Source organism: Vanessa atalanta, chromosome 5 (genome assembly GCF_905147765.1).
Source record: "Vanessa atalanta chromosome 5, ilVanAtal1.2, whole genome shotgun sequence".
Classification (NCBI taxonomy): domain Eukaryota; kingdom Metazoa; phylum Arthropoda; class Insecta; order Lepidoptera; family Nymphalidae; genus Vanessa; species Vanessa atalanta.
Window position 1 is genome coordinate 8515564 of NC_061875.1, and position 21755 is coordinate 8537318.

Here is a 21755-nt window from a genome sequence, read left to right on the forward strand (position 1 = left end):
TAATGATCAGTAATTCAAGTTACCATTTAAATGTTCACTATTGTTTATAGATTCATACATTAAGTAATGCTATGTTATATTTTTTTTTATTTGAGAGGTGATTTAAATTTACTATTACATGAGGAATATTGCATTCGCTCTATGTGCTTCAACAATTTTAATTATATAAATCATTAAATAATATGGGTGCAGTGCAATATGGCATAAATATAATTATTATTTTAACAAAAACAGTTTCAAACTTGTTATAAATAAAATCTATTCTCCATTAGCTAGTTCATTGCTTTTAATTAAATGAAAACATTTTGACCATTCAGCTAGAATTGGTATTGTACTAATGGAGCGTTATGTGTTAGAGTATTTGTAAAGCCTATGATCTTTATATTGAAACTATATAGGTGTACTTAAATTGAGTGATTAGTAATATTTAGTTTCAATTAAAATAAATATCGCACCCCTATCTAGTTACATTGAGATTGTTTTGTGTCATAGTTAGGTTAACCAAAGTAATTCATACTTTAATGCACCACTAAATTGTTTAAAATTTGCTCTTTATTATGAAGATGGTGATGTTTGTGTAGGATAAATTGAAAATTGTGGAAGTGTAGGTGTATTAAACATTTGTCAGTATATTTCTATTTGACATTATTTCTTAAACCTCTGCATTGCCGATTATCATGTAACATTATCTAAAATAAAGTTTTTTTGATCTAAAATATTTTTATTTTTTTAATTATTACACATTTTATCTATCCAAAACTGATTAGGACTGAGAATTTGATAATAAGAATTTTAATTAAGATTCTATCTAACATGTTAAAATAATTACATTTTTATTTAAATAGGTACTTAACTACATTCTACAAGTAAAACTACAAATCTATAATCAAATCACAACTTTAATATAGGTTTATCTATTACATACCTTACACTTAAATTATGCTTAAATATTTCATCTTTTGGTAGACACCTTTGCAACCATCAAGTGTAACATTAAAGTTTTTCATAATTTCAACAATGTCTGATTCACTAAGTGTTTTTTTAGTCAGTTCACTTTCAATACATTTTCTCAACTGTTCTTCAGTCAATGATTCAAATTTAATAAAATATTTATGTGCTTCAATAGTTGCTAAACTATGTTTTAAATCATGAAGAAATTTATCATCACACCTTTGGTGAAATCGGTCACCCATGGTATGACAATTATAGATCAGTATAATAGTTAATCTTTTGGAGTACTTTATGCTTTTATTAACCAAATTTTTTATATGATCTTCAACAGTTAATATATCATTTTTATTTAAATCATCCACAACTATTACAGATGACTTGCAATATATTAGACCTAACATCAAATCCAATGATGATTGTGTAAAACCTGGCATTGTATAATGATATGTGTTTCCATAGTTAAGTATGTTATCCAATAGTAATGACACTGTATATGTCTTGCCAACTCCTGTACCTCCATACAATATTATAATTTTGTTCCCCATTTCACCTTCTAGTGCTTTTAATAATGATGATGTTGCAGCAGATTGTCCATGTACCTTATTTACAAAACTATTTCTAAGCAAATCCATATTAAAACTTTCATTACATCTAAAATAAACTATTTGATATGTCACAGCAGAAAAAAGTACCACTATTACACATATAACCAATTTAAATATAAGTTTTGAATAGGCACTGTTTCTTTTAAGCATTAATGTGTTATTCTCAATTAGATTATTAATAGAAAGAGGCTTTATGTTAAGATATTTTTCATTATCAATAATACCATCTTCATCTTCATCTTTTTCTTTTTTAATGATTATCGGTGAATGTTCAAAATTTCGATCCACATATGAAATCTCCATTGCGCTTATGGAATTAGAACTCAAGTCAACATCCATTGGTTCATAGCTTACTTCACTATCATCCATATTGTACGTAAGTATATCAAATAATCTTTCATAAAAACTTACAATAATTGTTGTAGATACTTTGAAGTTATCGAAAACTGACTAAGGAAGTATATATTCTTTTAAGGGATTAATTCCCACTCCAGTTTTGCAATTTTAAATCTTCTAAGTTCTAACTTTCTGTTTACTTCATAAAATTTATCAATACATCTCATCTTAATCATACAGATAGTAATAACTTTTAATAAAAGTGTAATATAAATTATTTCTATTTATAAAAATTAAAGAAACGAACTTTTATGTCTATGTCATTGTCAAAGTCACCGATAAAGCGATAACTGAAAACTTGGAAAGTATAATAATACTTTATTAGTAATAACTGAGTGGTGACACTGAAAGTTTTAATTTTTATTTCAAATTATACTTTATATTAATCCAATGATTGGCTGGTTCTGACGTTGGTTTATAGAAAAAAATCTTGCCGAATTAGGATCACTTCCTCTTATCTTACAGTTCTAATTGAGCATGTTGGTTCAGTTCCAATTACTGCAATGTATTCAAAATATAATCAATTATGTAGAGGTGTGAAACAGGGTGACCCGTTATCACCTACAATATTAATAGCAGTTCTACAACACATTATAGACCTGTACTGGAAAAAAAAGGTATTAACATCAATGGGGAATCCCTTAATAATCATCAATCATCAATCAAAATCAGCTAACTGCTAAGCAATTAGAAGAAATGATAACAGATCTATGCGAAAAAAGCAAAGATTACAATTAAACTCATCCAAAACGAAAGTAATAACCAACCCTATCCAAACACCTATATATATATTTAGAGGAAAACATTTCATTCAGTAATTCCAGACACAAGGATGAAATTGATAGAAGAATAAACAAGACATGGACTAAGTTCTGGAGTTTGAAAGAAATAATGAAATCAAAACTACCCTTGAAACTGAAAAAGAAATTTATGGATGGCTGTCTACTCCCCTGTATGACATACGGATCACAAACTCGGATCTCTGGACTCCAGCATATGAAACGACTGAAGTGGAAATGGGCTGGCCACTTGGGAAGATCGACTGATGAAAGGTGGACAAAATTGGTCCCAAAATGGTCCGGTCTTAGTGGCAAGAGAGCCAGAAGACGCCCTAAAGAAAGATGGGTAGATGAAATTTAAAAAAATGCCGGTATAGACTGGATGAAGATAGTACAGGTAAGGAAAACCTGGAAACTGTGGGAGGAGGCCTATACCAGCTAGTGGCTTTAACATAAAAAAAATATATATAAATGTATGTCTCCTTATGTATTTTTTTACTTTTCTAGTTAAGGAAATTTCAAAAATGCTTTATTATTATTATTATTATTAAAAATATAAGAGACTGCTGTATAGTAAATGTCTGCAATTCGATAAAGCGATGGAATTTAACATATTTTACACCGTTATTGTAAGCGAGTAGATTTTTAAATCTGGCAGCATTGACCCACTTCCATCCAGTGTTATTGTACACTGTGATTGTGAAAAGTTAATTGTGATCTGTGGACTGTGATCGTCTCATCACCATCAGTTAAAATGTAACTGTCATTATTGTCAGTAGTAGAGTTTAAAAAATATTTGAAGCGGTAAAAAGCTACCAAAGTACTTAACACTTATCTTCTTTTATTTTTCTTAGGTTTTACCAATGGATTTGATCAAATTTTGGGGTTTTTATTTTGTGAAACTATAAATTTTTGGTTTTAGATGGATCCACGCGAATAGTTAGTGTTGTTTAGGTAATGTAGTTTATATGCTATTTTCGAAATGAGTGATAAAAATGATGATTCTATCAATAATAAAAAATCTACACCCCCAACGAGTGGCAAGGTTCGGAATCCCTTTGATAAAGTTTTAATTGAAAGCTTACACAAACCAATATGCAGGTATATACTTTTTATTTCTTAATTATTAATAGAAATCATGTTATATTTTTTAATTAATGTTCATTTTTTTTTAGTCCCGGTATGTGTAAAATGTATAAAGCGTCTAGCAATGGATCATTCAAATGGGATATAGACCAAGCATGTACTTTGGTACCCGCCGACATTGTGGCTTGCAATAGTCAGTTTGAACCATCGCCTGATCCCGTATTAGAAAAGATCGCAGAGGAAGCAAACGAAAAGTATTTTTTTTTTATATTAGAATATTTAATTAGCAACTATTTGATAAAAAAATATTTTAAATAATAGGATTCATTTAAATAGCCTAACTAATTTGCCATAAACATACAACATATATTATATTTTAGGAAATGTGTGTAATGTGTTATTGATGTTTTTTGCAGATTTTTCTCACAAGAGATGGTGATGCCTAGTCCATTGGAAATTTCAAAAAAGATCAAACCTCTGCAAACATCTGCTGATAGTAGTAATCTTATCATTACTAGCTTTGTTAGCGAAAAAACAACTATTGTTAGAGAAGGTGCTTTTACTATTATATTTCTATCTTGGTAGACTTCCTGATGGGAATAATATTAACTGAAATAAAGATTCAACTAGATTTTATTTTATATTACTCATTGAAAATTTTTAATGAAACAAATTAAGATAAATGTTTGTAAATTTGACACTTGAATATTTGCATTGTATGTACATTGAAACAGTCTGATGGTGTTTTTTCATTAGTTGCCGCTCAAACTATGCTTACCCTGCCTCCAAATCTTCCTCCTGAGATAGAAAACATCTTAAAACCATTCTGCACTTACACACAGGTGAAATATTGTGAATTTGTATTATTTAATTAACATAGTATATTTAACCATATTAAAATATCCTATTATTAAATTAAATACCATACAATTCATATAGATTTTAAACATTAGTTATTTATTTTATTAGTTATTTTATATTTCATTTACAATTTCAGGAACAGGATATATATGGTGAATATGAAATCACAGCAAATGGTTCATTGAGACGGAAGTTATTTTTCGAGGAACACAGTGATATGGAACATGATGAATCTGAACAAACTGATGATGAGATTAACATAGAACAGCGACCCCTTTCTACTCACACTCACTATGAGGCTCACACACCTATTTTATTTAGTCCTGATTTGGTAATGTTAACAATTTACTTATTTTTTTATTTAAATATGCATTTATAGGAATCAATTGTAATTGATGGTAATCACAATAGTGTAGTGTAGTAGTAGTGTCATGGATATTTTCCTTTATTAAGTAGCAATGTTTGCAATTAATATATTCTCACATTCCAAATATTCCTTAAACTTACTAATGTAGTATTGCTCATTGCTCATGCAATGGAAAAATATAGGCCTTGTTTTAAGGAACTACCTATTTTGTAGGTCAAGATGTAGTATACTTTTTAATTAAATTGAATCTATGTCTTTTAAAAATATTATAAAACAAATTCTACAAACTAGTATTTAATATCATATTTAAAAATTTACAGAGTCGTGACTTAGTAGCCAAAGGTATGAAACGGACATTTGGAACCCCGCTCCACAAAAGTCAAATGAGTAACAAACCATGTTATCGTAACAAGATACTTGATGTTGTTGATTTTGTTGAACCATGCTTTAGCCCAATTGAGTTCAGGACACCGAAGCGCAGTAACCAGGAGTCCAAGACACCTTCATCCTTCGCAAGTGCTTCTATATCACCTGTCACCAAAGCTACTTCCAGTGATGAAGAGGTAAAATTTACCCTATAATAGTTTTGATTATAAATTAATAATTGTTTTTTTTATTTACATATTCCATGCAATTTTCTCATAGCACAGCTATATTGTGCATTACTTAAAGGTAATAATAGTATATTTATAAAACAAGGCTTTTCCAATTAACTAGTACATATATCCACCTCACTTTTACATCTAAAGTTCTGATAACAGATTCCTCGACTTTTTTTTTCGTAAATCTGTAATGATTGTCAGATTATGTAAACTCTTGACTAAGGATATCACATCAATTCGATGTCAAAGGTTCTTCATTTGGCTTTTGCCTCGTGTGGTTGGAATGGACTATATTATGTGAGATACAATATAGAAGCTAAATTATTTAATTGAATATTATTTACTAAAAAGCTATTAGCTACTATTTTGTTGAGACTTGAGAATACTTAATGTTTTATATATATTTTTTATATCTTTATTTGTTATATGTATTTAGAACCACATTCACATTAAATTTATGTTTATTTATCACCACATATTATAAAACTAGTTCCCCTGCCTCATTTGACTGCTGCAAAAAATTCAAAAAGTACTGAATGGATTTAATATGTTTTTACCAATGGAGAGAATGATTTATGAGGAAGCTTAAGGTGTATAACTTATTGAAGTTTTGAGCAAATTGTCTGAAATATGAAAAAGATTATACATTAATATATTGGGAAGTTCATGCCGGAGTGGGTTACTTTGAAATAAATCTTTGATCTTAATATCATGTTTGTCTTTTCTAGAAAAATAATTTTACATCACCTGAATCAGAAACAATGGCAACTTGCCTTGATTGTATTGTATCTGAGCCTGAGAGTGACAAGAAAGGAACTTGTTTTTGTAAAGCAACACCAAATAAATCGATTTTGAAAAGAAGTACATCACTTAAAGATTCGCCACAAAAAACAAGGAGTGGTTCCTTTTTGGAAAAGCGCAGTGTTAGCTTGTCAAGTTTGTCGAGAAGTCGGTCAGTTCAAAAACTCGACTTTAGTATAGACATGAGTATTGATGGATCCATCCATAATAATTCTCAAGGTATTTATTTTAAATTACTTTATATATGTATAATTAATAAAACTTACAGCCTATTAGTATTTGTTTACGCCGAGATGTTAGATATCATGCACTACTGGCAGTTCTTGATTAATATATCTTATATTACAACATAATACAACACTATGCCACTCAACTCCTAAGTTCCGAAATCCACGAATATCATAGATTATATAAAATCTCGACCAATGATATCGCGTAATTTTGATGTCTAAATTGGTTGCTTTACTCTTGTGATTGGAAAGGTGTTTGTAGGTCGAAAACTGAGTAAGGTATTGAAATGGAGGAGAAACAATAATGATGATAGTGGTTTGTCTGATCTCATTATACTTCAAATCGTAAATTAAAGAGGAATTCCACCAAATCTATAAATTTACTCCATAAATCATCATCAATATTCATATAAAACTCAATTTTAAAAATAAAGTAAAAATAAATCAATTCAATTTTATTAGTAAATGTAATGAGTTTCTAGATAACGAGCCTATCTTATTGATCCCAATAATATAACGGATCTGTGATAAAGTTTCATTAATTTTGGTTTAGCAGGACGAAAATAATCAACTTCAAAATTAGATGAATGTTGTCTCTTAAAGAAGTCAGATCGTGGGTTTGTTTTCTTTTTTAATTGTACTTAAAGTCGTAGTTAATACTTAATTAAGACGAGTTTTATTTCTTCAAAATACTGCAATACCCAATGCTAGTTTAGATTATAAAGTATTTTAATATTTGGTAATTTACGAATGCTTATAGGTACAGTAAATTAAGTGAATTTTTATTTTTTCTTTCCAAGTAGATATGGAATAACAATAAATACTCAATAGAAACAAAAGTTTTTTTTACAAAAAGTAATCGACTTCACTAGTATATAAGTGCAATCGCGGTTGTTTTGCTGACATTTATTGAAGAGTTCCGTTGTTTCAAAAAATTGTAAAATTTATGGGGCGGTTTCGGAATAGAACTCTTTTGAACAAAAGTAAAAATTGCAAATTTATCGTCACAACTTGTGATGGAGTTACGCCCGAATATATTAAATAAATTTATAAACATTCAAATTGTGAACATTATGTGATTCTTGAATTCAGTTAATAAGTATTAGTTACTTAATTATCCTTATGATTTGGGCAATATATGCATCTAGTTCCATACTCTTTTAACTTGTATATGTAGTATTTGAGAATTAACTTTTTTGTTGCATATTAGGTTGTTATTTGCTTTTATTTACTCATGTTGTAACTATTCTCATGCTTGCCATATACATTTCAGTGGATTCAGAGTGTTCTCCAGTTAGTAAACAAGTCGTGTGGTCCATCGAAGAGGATACCGGCATCCATCAATTCGTGAGGTCGGAATCTTTCAAGGAGCGGTCACACGAAGTACAGTCTTCCACTAAAATACTTAGTGTTAATTTATTAGATGATACTCCTATTAAGAGTAAACGCAAGACAAATGTTTTATGTCATGAGATTAGTAAAATTCGTGCACCGGTCGCACTTAGTCCTATGCACATGTCCTTAGATAGTAGCTTAGACAATTTTGATATTCCATTAAGTATGGAGGATAAGAAGATAGATTTTAATAATGTTGATCTCAAATTTTTGACTGAAAATGTATCTCAATTGGACTACAACACGAATAGTACAAAAACTGGCGACAGTTCGACCAGTTTTAAAAGAGTTGATAGTGGTTTTAATGAGAATACATTCTACGCAAACGCTTCTAGTTACTACGAAAGTGCCATAAAACCTTCAGAGTTGACTGTGACTATGAACACTAGTAAGACTGCATTAAAAGAAATATCGAACGTAAATTGGATGAGAGTCGATAGCGGTTTTAAAGACGAGACTTCAACAGATAGTATGCAGTTCTATCCAAACAGTGAAAGTTCGAGCAAGAAGTCCACATATCGTTTCTCAGAAGTGAAAATGCAGGATAAGGAGAATGTTGAGGAATTTGATAGATTTCTCATACAGACTCCGAACAAAAATAATGCCATTTCAATGTCTGATATATTTACAGAAGATTTGGCATTCAACTGTAACTTTTCATCAACACCATCTAAAAACAAATCGCGTAAAGCTAACTCGTAGTGTCTTTCACTATTTACTCAACTCTGAGGTTATTTTTTATAACGTAATATGAATTTTATAAGCATTTATTAGTTTGGGTATGTATACAATAAGATTAGTTTGTTTTGACTAGAATCCATTATTGTGGATTTTTTTTTATTAAAATTATGTTAAATAGTTTAAAAATGAATAATTGTGACCTAGATACATTGCATGAAATAATTATTTTTGAGATCGTGTGTTTACTCAGGTAAAGAGGCATTTAATAAAAATAAGAGACTGAAATTTTAGTTTTTTTTTATTTTACACTTTCGTTTGTTCGTTATATGTTGTTTTATATTTTTACGAGTTAGCAATATTTTACAAATATTTAACATTTCAGTACCTTTAGGAACCGATTCAAGGTGCGGAAATACGCGTTCGATTATTATGCTTGTAACTGTAGCTGTAGAAATAACGTAACAACACATTTAAAAAAAAAATAACATTTCTTGATATTAGTTACATTCATACAATTATTTTTTTAAAATAAAGTTAAAACTATGGTACAATGCTATTATAAGATCCTACAGGTGGCCCTGTACTACTCAACGATAATTTTAATATATATATATATATATATATATATATATGAAATGACATGTTGACAATGTTCATTGGCTCGTTAGTACAAAATGTGTATTATTGTGCCTTATTTATTGTCCGGTGACGTTGTATGGCGGATACACAATACCATTGGTAGTATTAATATACCGATTTATATAAAAAAAATGTTTATATTTTAGTTTCATGTAATTATTACGTAAGAAAAGGTGATGTTTAATGGGAGAGGAAAATGTTATCAGTAATTTCTTGGAAATATTTCTTCGTTGCATATATTCGTAAGCTAATATTTTATTACATTATAGTTTACAATTAAAAACGAAATCTGTGTAATCTAAACAGATAAAATTATTCATATATAATAGTATTAAGATCCTGATTTTTCCGTAATAACTGAATACAGTTCTATTCCATTAAAGATCTAGATCTATAAGATATATATTACGTTTATAATTAGCATCCCGAATATTGTCCCCCTTAGTTAAATCAAGTAAATAGCAGTGGATAACATTTTTTGATTCAAGAGGATATGTCTTGCAGCCGCGGCAAATCTCGTCGTCACACTGTCGTGATCGTGCAGCATCCATTCATACTTCCCTTGTCTGATAGCGAAGAAAAATAAATCTGTGAACTGATTTAGAAAATTTAATAGTGCTAGGAAACCAAAAATCATTTTTATCAACGGCACGATGTTTGGCCAATACTGGTTACAAAGAAACAACAATGAATTTTCTCAGTTTTAAGTCTTGATTACCATGTTATTGAGTTCAGTGCTACATATTGCGTATCGCATACTATTAAAAACTATAATGGATTAACCATGCAAGTTGCATCACAAAGTGAATTCTCTTCTCATTAATGATAGTAGTTCAAGTCTTCTAGTCTTGTAATATTGTCGTCTAGAACATCCTTATAAAAATCCAAAAAATATTATAGAGATACGGAACTGCCTTTTGCATGCTTTAGATAGGAGATAATTGTTCCAACATGGTCGCATGTTGAAACAATTATCTCCCTTTTGTTTCTCAAAATAATTTTCTTATTAATTTATCGGATTGAAATACAATACTTACGTATTAATATGTAGTAGGTAATATCATTCAAGAATACACGAACTAATATTATATGAACAGAAATGGCCCCGTCCTAGTTTTATTATATATGATTTAGATTCTTGAAGATGGTTGCGATGGTAATACAATATTTATTGGTTGTTTTTTACTATATAAGTAAACAACGATGTAACTGTGATGATTATACATCTGCGTCTTGTCACGTCTCATGTTTCCCGCGCATTCCATTTATCTCTTGTCAGATTTTAATTAACCTTAGGTGTTCACGTCTATCAAAACAAATTGTGTCCATTAAAGGAATTTACTTTTGTTTATTATAATAATGATTCAGTTGTTTGTGTAAAGTTTCTCAAATGATATTTTTAAAGATTTTATCGTGTTACAAAGTCCATTGGTTGAGTTAATTATAAAGGCTATCATTATTTACTACACAAGTGTGTTTTTTATATTGGAATTTAAAGTTTAACGGGAAAGTTAAAAAATAAACAACTTCGTCAACGTCAGTGCCGGATGTAATGTTTACTATATGTATTGACAATATAAAAAGTATAATGAACGAATAAAGTACTTAATGACAATTTATATATTAAATTCGAATTTGTATTTGGCTTTAAGGTTTTTTTTTTTTTAGTTTAGTCGGTTGATTTTCCCCTTCACAGCGTCATCCCGTCTAGACGTTTAAATTAGAGGGTAGATAAAATCAGCACGGTAATCATTTGAGACAGATCGTGGTACACTGTTCGTAATTTTTAATTATTGTATTCACAATCGAGCAGACTGTTCGTGCGTCAATAGCATTTAACAAATAATCGAGTATTGATAACGTCGTAACCCCTCTTATCGGCGTATCCCGGAACGTCTGCGAACTACCAGCAATGCGGATCTATTAGTCCATGATACGTACCGAAGGAGGTTGTATTCAGTGCAATAACTATGAACTATATAAACAAGATACGCCTTGAAAACGATTCATTTCACACTCAGACGAGTTATTAGTTGTACGGCTTAACGATACATAAGAATTAAATTTCATTACTGATAAAGTACAGTGACACAGGCACGTAGGTCGAATTTCGGGTTCATACAACATTGTTTCGGCAAAACACTCGTCGGATTGACGTTTCAACATGCTTAACAAAACAAGCGCGACTTTGATGTTGCAGACCATTATGGTGTTGATGGAAAAACAAAATTCGACAGGTGTCACCAACTTTCCTAGCACATTCTATGGTTAGTTCATTTTATGATATAATTAATTAGTTAAATTTAATGACTCGATGAGTCATTAACAATTTGGTTATTTTCTCTGGACAAAACAATAAAATCAATTTCGTTCTATTCTGGTTCTCATTTACTGTTTTTTGCAATGGTATGTTAACTTATATATATTTTTTAATGTATGACAAAAATTCTAATAATTTTAATTGTATTATAAGAGGATGCGGAGTTGGAGCGATGCTACAACCCTTATGGTTGCTTCTCGAAGGGCTACCCATGGACAGAACACCGCCCTGACAACTATTTCCCCGTGTCTCCTGAGTCGCTGGGTGTTCGGTGAGTGGATGAAATATGTTTTTGCCCAAATTATGCCGTTTATGTGCTTAATTACTGCTTTAGATTTTAAAATAACCGCGAGTCTTATTAAGATAATAATTGCACAATAATTTTTTCAAAAAAGATGAGACAAGAGAGCCCAGTGGTTAGAACACATGGATCTCAATCGATGAATTCGAGTTTGAGCCCAGTCAAGCATCACTGCATTTTTTGATCCTTCATGTGTTTATAATTATAATTCGTCTCGTGCTTAGCATAAATCAAAACATCAGATGCTGGTTTCAGCATGGTCGGATTTAATGTAATCTGCCACATTTGTATCCACCGAACCGCATTGGAGTAACTCAGTCTATTAAGCTCCTTAGTCCAGGAGTGGAACATTTATAGGCTATATTGGCTTAGAAAAAATATAAAACGATCAAAGATTTAGGTTAAATATTTTTATAAATTTTTCCTTAAATGAGAATCTTGATCAACAACTAGTAATATCATCAACAACTGTAAAAAGTATCAACTGAATTGGATTGCATACGGACATTTAGAACAAGGTACAAACGTGTCTGGAGACAATACGACGAGACAACAAAACTGCTCAAACTGTAGATTAAAGCTCATTCCGATCAATTTCAATAAAGCACTTTTAAACCATTGAGTTAATAAACAACATAAACCAATATAGTAACAGTCTATAAATATGACCCACTGCTGGCCTTAGGCCTCTTTTGAGTAGAGTATAAATCCTAGTACCTATTTATAGAAAAGATAAATTGAATAAATTCACGCTTAAATATATTCAGCTTAAAGGCGAGACCCGTGCAGTCAATGGAAGTAAAAAGACGCAGTTTCCAAAATAAATAAAACTATGACTCAAGTCGTTTTATTCCCGTTAAATCTGTAATGTGTAATAAACACTGTATTAATTAACATGATAAGTTATTGACTCTTATATAATTGTTTATTTATTAATATAATTTCTACTATGTTTTAACTAATTGATATGTTTCACATATACGTACATGTATTAATAAATAGCAATGTAACTGATTTTGCCCTATTTTTTAATATCATCTTCAAAATTGTTTTCATTAATTGCTACATAAATAAACTTTAAGTTGTTATAACTTTCGATAGATTTAACATTTATTTTATAAAACACGACAATTTAAAAAAAAATGTTTTGGTTTTGGTAACTTGGTATTAGCCATAGAGACACTTCCTTTTTATTGATTTGATTTATTAATGCATATAAATTATTTATGAGTAAACATTATTTAAAGCTGCTTTCTATTTGCCACAGGAAATGTGCATAAATAATAAAAAATAAAAAAATAAACAAAAAAACTATATGTATTATAAAATAATATTCGAGATTTCTGTTTGTTTTATTAACTTGTTGTCACACGGGGTTCCTTTTCCGTTTTAGGTGTTGATCGTCAAGTTTTATGTATAAAAAAGTAGACTCCTTGGTGTTTAAGCTTGCTTCATAACTCATCAAATTCGATTCAGTAATTTTGTCGTGAAAGCGTAACAAACTGGCAGAGTTACTATCTCTTTTTTTTTAATACTGCCTATTGCTTTTTCATCGTTTATTTCTGTTTTATTATCATTACAGTATCAAACTACATTGTATTTATACTCATGATAGTCGGTTGGATTTTGCGTTTACAAATATTTATTTATAGCAGTTAAATGTGTGTCATCGCACTTGAATATTCTAATATTAGTCTGCGTCTTGTTTTATCTATTTGACCGAATTTAAGACCTTTCGTCTATGAATTCTAGAATAATTATTAGTAACTGCATACAATGTTTATGATACTTTGACTATAATGTAAGTAAATATGATTTGATATGTATTTTTGTGTGTCACAGACACGACATAAATTCTAATTTAATGCAAAAAAAAAATGAATAGTAACATATTATAAAAATAATTATATTAAGTTTATATATACAAAAAATATAAAAATGATTTTATCTTAATATAATTATTTGTATCTTCGATTTAGATAATAACATATAGTAAAAAAATGTTTTTGTCATGAATATTAACTGAATAATTTTGAGATTGAAAATATTTTAGGAGAAGGTAAAATATTGATTACTTTTTTTTTTAAATATACCTTCGCTTTATTAACTCTTATTGTTTAAATAAGTACAATGTAAGTAAATAATATAATAGATCGCAACGATCCTTTTTTATATAAAGTAATCGATCCTATCGGATTCGGATACTTAGAGGTTTAGGTATATTTATATTATCATGGAACGCGATTAAAACGTTATATAGAAGTCTAAATGTTGTTGTCATGCGATTGCTTAGAAAAAAAATCGATGAATCGTAATTTTTTTTCATTTTTTCAACTAATGTTACATTTGAAATAATCTTATTTTTTGTTGATAGTCGAGGGTGTGTCCTTTACTTTATGATGTCATTAGACGTGTAAAGATAAGTCTTGTTTATTTCAGACTCGTAGTCAATCGTACGAAGATTGATAAGACCTTTTTAATTAGGTATCGTTCAAGTAATCATTTCATACGATGCAACATGCGCATCGTATTCGCAGATAAATCTATATTTTAATTATTTATTTATGTATATATGTACTTTAATTTATTTAATTGCAATTATTAAAAAAACATATGACGAGCTTTACGCTAGTTGCTACCCATAGTATTTGTATTACAGATTTTTTATTATTTTCTAAAAACATACTGAATACCTAATGGATTCAAGGACGTACCTACCTAGTATAGAGTTTGTTTATATTTAATTGTAGTTCTGTTTATTAAACTCTCAATAATCTAAAAGAATTTAATCGCCTTATATTATGTATTTATTATATCCACAAAACTCTTGATCAAAAAAATAAACATCCGGCTACAAAAATGTTATAAAAAAATAATAAATAGATAGTAGATACGCACATTTCGCATCTTATAATATTTGTAGGGATTAGAGTACCACTTGTGTACGTGTAAATATTAATTACATTGTTAAATATTTTTATGACTTTGCTTTGCCCCTAAATCGTTCAAAGTACAGCGTTACTTAATTAAAAATATAATACGGTTCATTGTGATAAGACGGGGGCTCGTCCGTGACATCGTTCAGAGACAAAACACTTATTTGTCTCATTATTGCATTATGACGTATTATCAATAAGTAAACAAGTCGGACTATTATTTGTAACGTGTACTTTATCATAGATTCGAAAGGGTCTATAAACCTTTGGACTCTGCAGGGTTTGTCGTGGGTATAAGATAACGAAATTATACTTAGAAATAATATTTATCAGCCATTTAACGCTTTAATTATCAATGCTAACGTTCAAAACATTAAGTTTTGTGAATGCTTGAATTTCAGTTTATAGCGTCAATAAAGATAAAAGTAAATTATATAGCGACTTTTCGATTTTTTTGGTTTTGATTGTAACTGATTCATATTATTTCATCGTTGCAGGTATGCCGTGTTCACCAGACGGAATCGTAAGATACCGGTGTTATTACAAGCGAAAGACACGGCTAAAATACGAAATGCTAATCTGGATTCAAGGGGACCGTTTTATTTTATTTCTCATGGATTTTTGGAAGGCGGACATAAGCATTGGGTTAGAATTAAATGATATCTATGAATCATTAAATAAATTTCAAGCTATTATTATCATAAAATGAATTAAAAAATAAGGTATCTTTTTCTGTACAAGAAATTAGATAATGAAAGAATTTGGAGTTAGTATTCGTTCATTTTTATACAGGATATATAATTTAAACAAAGAAAATGAGATTTATAAAAAGAAAATTTTACTTATTTTTACTGCATGTTATATTCCTAACATTAGGCTTCAATGTGTTTAATGAAAAGAGTAACTACAGATCTATTCACTCACGAATTAAAAAAAAAATAAGGAATATAAACTAATTTAGATTTTTTGCTGACTTCATACGTAGTCGTCTCACGCGCACTAAGGCATCTTGCAATTTTGATTGAATAGATCTATACTGAGTTCTTTCTTGGTTATTTTGGTTTATTCTACATGGTGAAGCAGTGGTTGCTTTAAATTTAATTATTACCTTAATTTAATTTGAATATATTATAATGTTGGTCATGATCTTGTAATATAAAAAAAACTAAACGTTTAATTCTAAATTGTTCTAGATTCAAAATATGGCGGATGCACTTTTAAATTTACAAGGAAATAACGCAGCAACCGTAGTTGTAGTCGATTGGCGTAGAGGTTCGCAGCCACCATACGGCCAAGCGGTGGCCAACATCAGACTTGTTGGTGCCATGACCGCTTTTCTTATACATAACATATACGTAAGTAAAAATAACTCCAAAGTACTATAATTACATCTATCGTATCAAGAGTCAATAAGTTTTAGTAGTATATAGTATTCCATCATATTTGTCTTACAACCAATTTTCTACCCGCGTGTTTTTTTCTGTATATTTGACAACGTGTATGAAAAACTTCAGGACGGTCGGTTTATTAGTTAAAACAACTCACATTAACATCACGTTACATTTAAACAACTCACGTATACATTTATAACCAATTAATTTAATTTATTTTACAGGATGTATTACAGTTATCAGATTTGGATAATTTTCATTTTATTGGCCACTCATTGGGAGCACACTTGGGGGGTTATTGCGGGCATACGTTGCAAAAGGTAAATTATATCTTGCGTATACCTTAAAGAAATAATGACGATACAATGTTTATTGTAAGTTCTAAAATTTGATTCAAAATTGTTTTTACTTTTTTCAGAAATTTAGTCTTAAATTGGGAAGGATAACGGGCTTAGATCCTGCTGCGCCATACTTTAGTAATACCGTGACTTTAGTGCGCTTAGACAGATCAGATGCTAGCTACGTTGATATCATTCACAGTAATGCCATGCCCTTGTACTTCTCAGGTAAGAGACAAATATTTAAAAATTAAATAATTATTAAAAAAAAATTACATATTTTACGTCTTTAATGTAACTTATTTATTTATTAATTGTTATCGATATACTTTATCGGTTGGAAAGTAAGAAAAAACGTGTTTGGAACCACTGGAAGATTGATGGCTCATAAAAAATCCTATAAGCCTTAAGTCCACCCGACTTATGGTTAATTAGCCATCTTTTCAATACAATTTGGTGCAGCCATAAACTTACATACAGATAATGTATTAGTTGGGAATTATAAGTAACTTTTAATCAGTAGTTTACCAGCAGACTGAGTTAGCTTAAGTCTAGGACGGCAGATTTGAGAGTTGGTAAATGTAGGGACCAAATTTATTTTGTTACGTTTCCTACGAAGTGAGTTCTTACAGAATATCACTGCAGTCCCCGCTATCTATAAGATTTATAATTAACAAAAATATGTAGGTGTTATTTGTGTATGATAGATTATTGTCTATATTATCTAGTTCTACCTTCATAAGATTCAATAAATATAAAAATAAATATGTTTTTTTGAGCTGTCTTTTTTTTTTAAAACTCGTATATCCGTTTCAGGTTTCGGTATATCGGAACCGATCGGTCACGTGGACTTCTACCCGAATGGCGGTTCGATCCAACCGGGCTGCAAGAACGACGCGCCGACCTACCAGGACATGGACAATGACATGTACAAACAAGTCGTCAGATACGTGAGCTGCAACCACGAGAGAAGCTACGAACTGTTCACTGAGAGTGTGGCGCCATCTTGCCCTTTCATGGCAATCCAATGTAAATCATATGAGGTGAGCTACGTAGGCTCGGTTTATTAATATAGTATTCGTTTAGGGTCAATGGTCCGTTTATCCTATTCACTACTGGATTAATGACATCTGGTAACTACAGGCACAAGACAAAACATCGTCCCTAAGATTGTGGTGACGCATTGTCGTTCAAGGGATAGTTAATATTTCTTGCAATGCCAATGTGCATAGGTGGCGGTTGATCATTTAGCATCAGGTCTACCTTGCTAGTTTGTCTATCTAAAATAATTTAAAAAAAAACTAAATTTATTTGGAGGTTATTTTCCGATAAAATTCACGTGTTTTAGTCAGATACAATCCTAGTAGATGATGCTTTGTTTGTAAATTATAATCGATGTGTATTTTTTATTCAATTTCAGGCATTCTTAGAAGGAAATTGTACAACGTGTGACCACAAGCATTTATGCGTGCCGATTGGTTTACATTCCCAAAGTTCGTATAAGCAGCTCCAAAACGGAGGACTCGTGGATTCGAACAACAATATTGCCTTGTATTCATTAACTGGAAGTGTAAAACCATTTTGCAGTAAGTATTTTTATATCAGCACTACATATCTATAAGAAAACGAAATTCACACTCAATTGTTTAAATCTAAAGCGGGTGAAGCAGCTAAACACAGTTGCTATACATACTATGTTTTAAGACTCCTATAACACCATCTCCGAAATACACTGTATCTCCTGGTATAGTTTTTATAGATATTGCTTTACTAGTGTTTTCATTTAGGCAATACAAATATTATAGTAATATATAATAGTAATATTCTCCTCTTGTATTAGTATAGAAGTAATGTACTTTATATATCTTTATATAGCTATATGTATTGTTTTTTTCATTTCAGGAGTACATTACGAGGTCACATTGAAAGTGTCCAATTCAACCGAAAGCAGGATCCACGGTCCAGATGTCGGAAGAGTTTCTATTACACTCGTTGATAGGAATAATAATAAAAGTGATCACAAGTTTCTGAATGATGAACAGTAAGTCACATTTATTGCCTTGTATAATATTTATTTCAATTTTCGCTCAAGCATTCTTACGATCGGATTTAGTTATTGCATCATCATAATTATAATTGTAGAGTTTCAGTGAAATAAAATCCGTAATTGCATCACCATAATATGTTATTTGCAAATACTATTTAATGATACATATATTAAATTATAAGCAAAACTAGCTATTCCGACAAGAAATCAAAAGTTTTGATTAGAATTTATTTAAAACTTCAAATCAACACAAGTGCTTATTTGACCCATAATATTAAGAACTCAGAAAATATAAAGATGTAGTTTATACTTTAAAAGTTTTATATAACCAGTACATATTTGTTTATTTAATAATATTTTTGTAATAATTATATAAATCTGTAGGTACTGTGAGTGTACACGGAACTCATTTATCTTTGTTTATATAATAATGATTTTTGTTTGACACTGCATTGTAAATGAGTTGTAACTTTGCGACGTAGTGATAAAATTAATTAATGACGTCAATTAATATACGTAAAAAGCTTTTAAACAAAATATTTTTTGTCTAAATACATTACTATCAAATGTATAAACAATAATCATTATTATTGAACTGTAACTGTTTTCCTAATATGATTTTTTATAGGTTTTTTATCATACGTAATTCAGATAAAGCATTATTTTTGATAACTATGTACCGTTAGCAAAACAGAAATACATATATAATTTAAATTTTAAACTCTAATATCTAATTGTCAAGGTTTATTGGTAATTAAACCTCATGTGAATAGATAACAAGCGGGGCAACTAACAAACTTACTTTTTAATATGTAATAATATTAGGAATTAATTGTTTTACTTTTGATTAAACTTTAATATTTTTGAAAATCCTAACTTACTCATCATAACTTACACCAAAAAATATGTCTTATTTAGTTATAGGACATATTTTTTTAATTATTAATATAGTACCTTGTAGTTGACAAATTATTGATCTCAGTTGTATTTCGGTATTTTAACCAAGCATAATCATTCACCCAAATATTCCTTGTTTGCATATTTAAAGTGTTAGAAAATGCATTAAGCATGCAGTTTGCTTTGTATTATGCAACTTAAAATAAAAGTTTAATTATTTTTTGTTATAGAAAGTACTACAAACCCGGAGATTTAGATAAAAAATTGATACCATTCAAGGACACTGGACACCCGCCACTATCAGTTATTGTTGAATGGAAATATGAAACAAACCTCCTTAACCCAATGACCTGGAGATTACTTAAATCATCTAGCATTTATATTGAATACATAAAATTTACATCAATCGAATATAACACTATGTAAGTTTATTTACAACAAATTTAAATTTCTAATAATATTTACCTATAAATCCTTTGAAATTTCTTAGAGATGCAACTAAGCAATTTAAATTCATTTAAAAGAATAGAAAGATAATTTTATAGAAAATATATATATAAAAATTTGAAATCAAAAGTAGCAGTAAAATAATATATTAATATTGCGCTCAGTTTTTAAATGGCCTAATTTTAAAATTTAAAATTAAGTGAATGTTTTTATTTTCTTTCAGTATCACTGTATGCCCGAAACTCAAGAAACCCGTAGTTACGAATCTACCAACAGTTATGAAAACCAAGTATTGCGTTTTCGGAAAGTAATTTTCCAAACATTTTGATTGAAAAAAAATTCTAGCGGCAGAATAAAACGTGTTAGCTATGAAATAAAGACGCCTACTTTAACGCAATAGCGAAAATTAAAAGTATTGTAATAGTATTTTTATTAATTAAGATTTATTTTTGTTATAGAACCTTTATTCAATGAATTACAAACTAAAATATGAAATGTACATAATTAGAAATAATTTAATATTTAATATAAATTATTGTAAGTATGTAGTACCATCAATAAAATTACTGAAAATAATGGTTTTGTTTTAGTCGTTCTATGTGGATATAATTCTTACTTTTTCTATTAAGTAAAATATTGCCATTTCGTAAAATGCTAGGCATAGGTGGTTTTTGAGGCTGCCTATCCGCCTGTTCAGAGGAGAGAGCAACGGAGCAGAGTTTTGCAAATTTGGATCAATAGATTTTTATAAAACTTAAACTTTGCTCAGTGGATATAGTTTTGTGAACCAGAGATGCCGTCGTATGTGCAACTTTTTACAAATCTAACAAATCTAAAAGCCCGCTGCTGCCAACCTTGGACTCGTCACGTGTTATCGGCCTAGCTTCGCTTCGCTTAAACGCTTTAATGGACAAACAGTTCACAACTGTGCTTCGCATTGCTCATTCGTACAATTTTACTTTCTTACTCCGCGTGAATAGACAGTAAATCTAAAGATTACTACTAATGGCACATACATAAGCTTATAATTGTATCGATTTATTAAAGAATGATCAGATTATTTCTCATCGATGAATTAACGATGAACAACGTAAGATATAATAAATTAAGTGTATCAAAAAATGATTAAGTAACTTTTTACAAAACGTTACAGTTAGGGTGAGAATCTGGCGCTTATTAGTCTTTTGGAAATAAGTGCAATAATGATCTGTATTATGCGACAGAGCCGAGATGGCCCAGTAGTTAGAACGCGTGCATCTTAACCGATGATTTCGGGTTCAAACCCAGGCAGGCACCACTGAATTTTCATGTGCTTAATTTGTGTTTATAATTGATCTCGTGCTCGGCGGTGAAGGAAAACATCGTGAGGAAACCTGCATGTGTCTAATTTCAACGAAATTCTGCCACATGTGTATTCCGCCAACTCGCATTGGAGCAGCGTGGTGGAATATGCTCCAAACCTTCTCCTCAAAGGGAGAGGAGGCCTTTAGCCCAGCAGTGGGAAAATTTATAGGCTGCTAATGCTAAAATGCTAATGCTAATTATGCGGCAATTTTACATGCAACACTTGCGATACTTAGAGAAAATTTGAATTACTGACTTTTTTGAATGAGCGACGTATTTAATTATTTACGCCGAAGTATAAGAAAACTGTAATGTATAAAACTTATATAAAACAATGTATT

General features: G+C 30.0%; 3 protein-coding genes across 3 annotated transcripts; 2 read left to right on the forward strand and 1 right to left on the reverse strand.

The window, feature by feature from the left end:
- Positions 1-881: 881 nt before the first annotated feature.
- Positions 882-2240, reverse strand: LOC125064221. Its single transcript, XM_047671167.1, has one exon. The coding sequence runs from the start codon at positions 1923-1925 to the stop codon at positions 933-935; it is 993 nt and encodes a 330-aa protein (XP_047527123.1). The 5' UTR covers positions 1926-2240; the 3' UTR covers positions 882-932.
- Positions 2241-3463: 1223 nt separating this feature from the next.
- On the forward strand, positions 3464-9033 carry LOC125064114. Its single transcript, XM_047670916.1, has 9 exons — positions 3464-3551; positions 3654-3832; positions 3907-4071; positions 4234-4370; positions 4574-4659; positions 4815-5009; positions 5366-5608; positions 6376-6667; positions 7952-9033. The coding sequence occupies exons 2-9, from the start codon at positions 3714-3716 to the stop codon at positions 8773-8775; spliced, it is 2061 nt and encodes a 686-aa protein (XP_047526872.1). The 5' UTR covers positions 3464-3551; positions 3654-3713; the 3' UTR covers positions 8776-9033.
- A 1630-nt stretch (positions 9034-10663) lies between these two features.
- Positions 10664-20646, forward strand: LOC125064092 (pancreatic lipase-related protein 2-like). The gene is made up of 11 exons (XM_047670880.1): positions 10664-11660; positions 11867-11984; positions 15448-15595; positions 16144-16305; positions 16566-16661; positions 16760-16907; positions 17496-17722; positions 18100-18265; positions 18582-18720; positions 19854-20045; positions 20294-20646. The coding sequence occupies exons 1-11, from the start codon at positions 11558-11560 to the stop codon at positions 20379-20381; spliced, it is 1587 nt and encodes a 528-aa protein (XP_047526836.1). The 5' UTR covers positions 10664-11557; the 3' UTR covers positions 20382-20646.
- The last annotated feature ends 1109 nt before the right edge of the window (positions 20647-21755 follow it).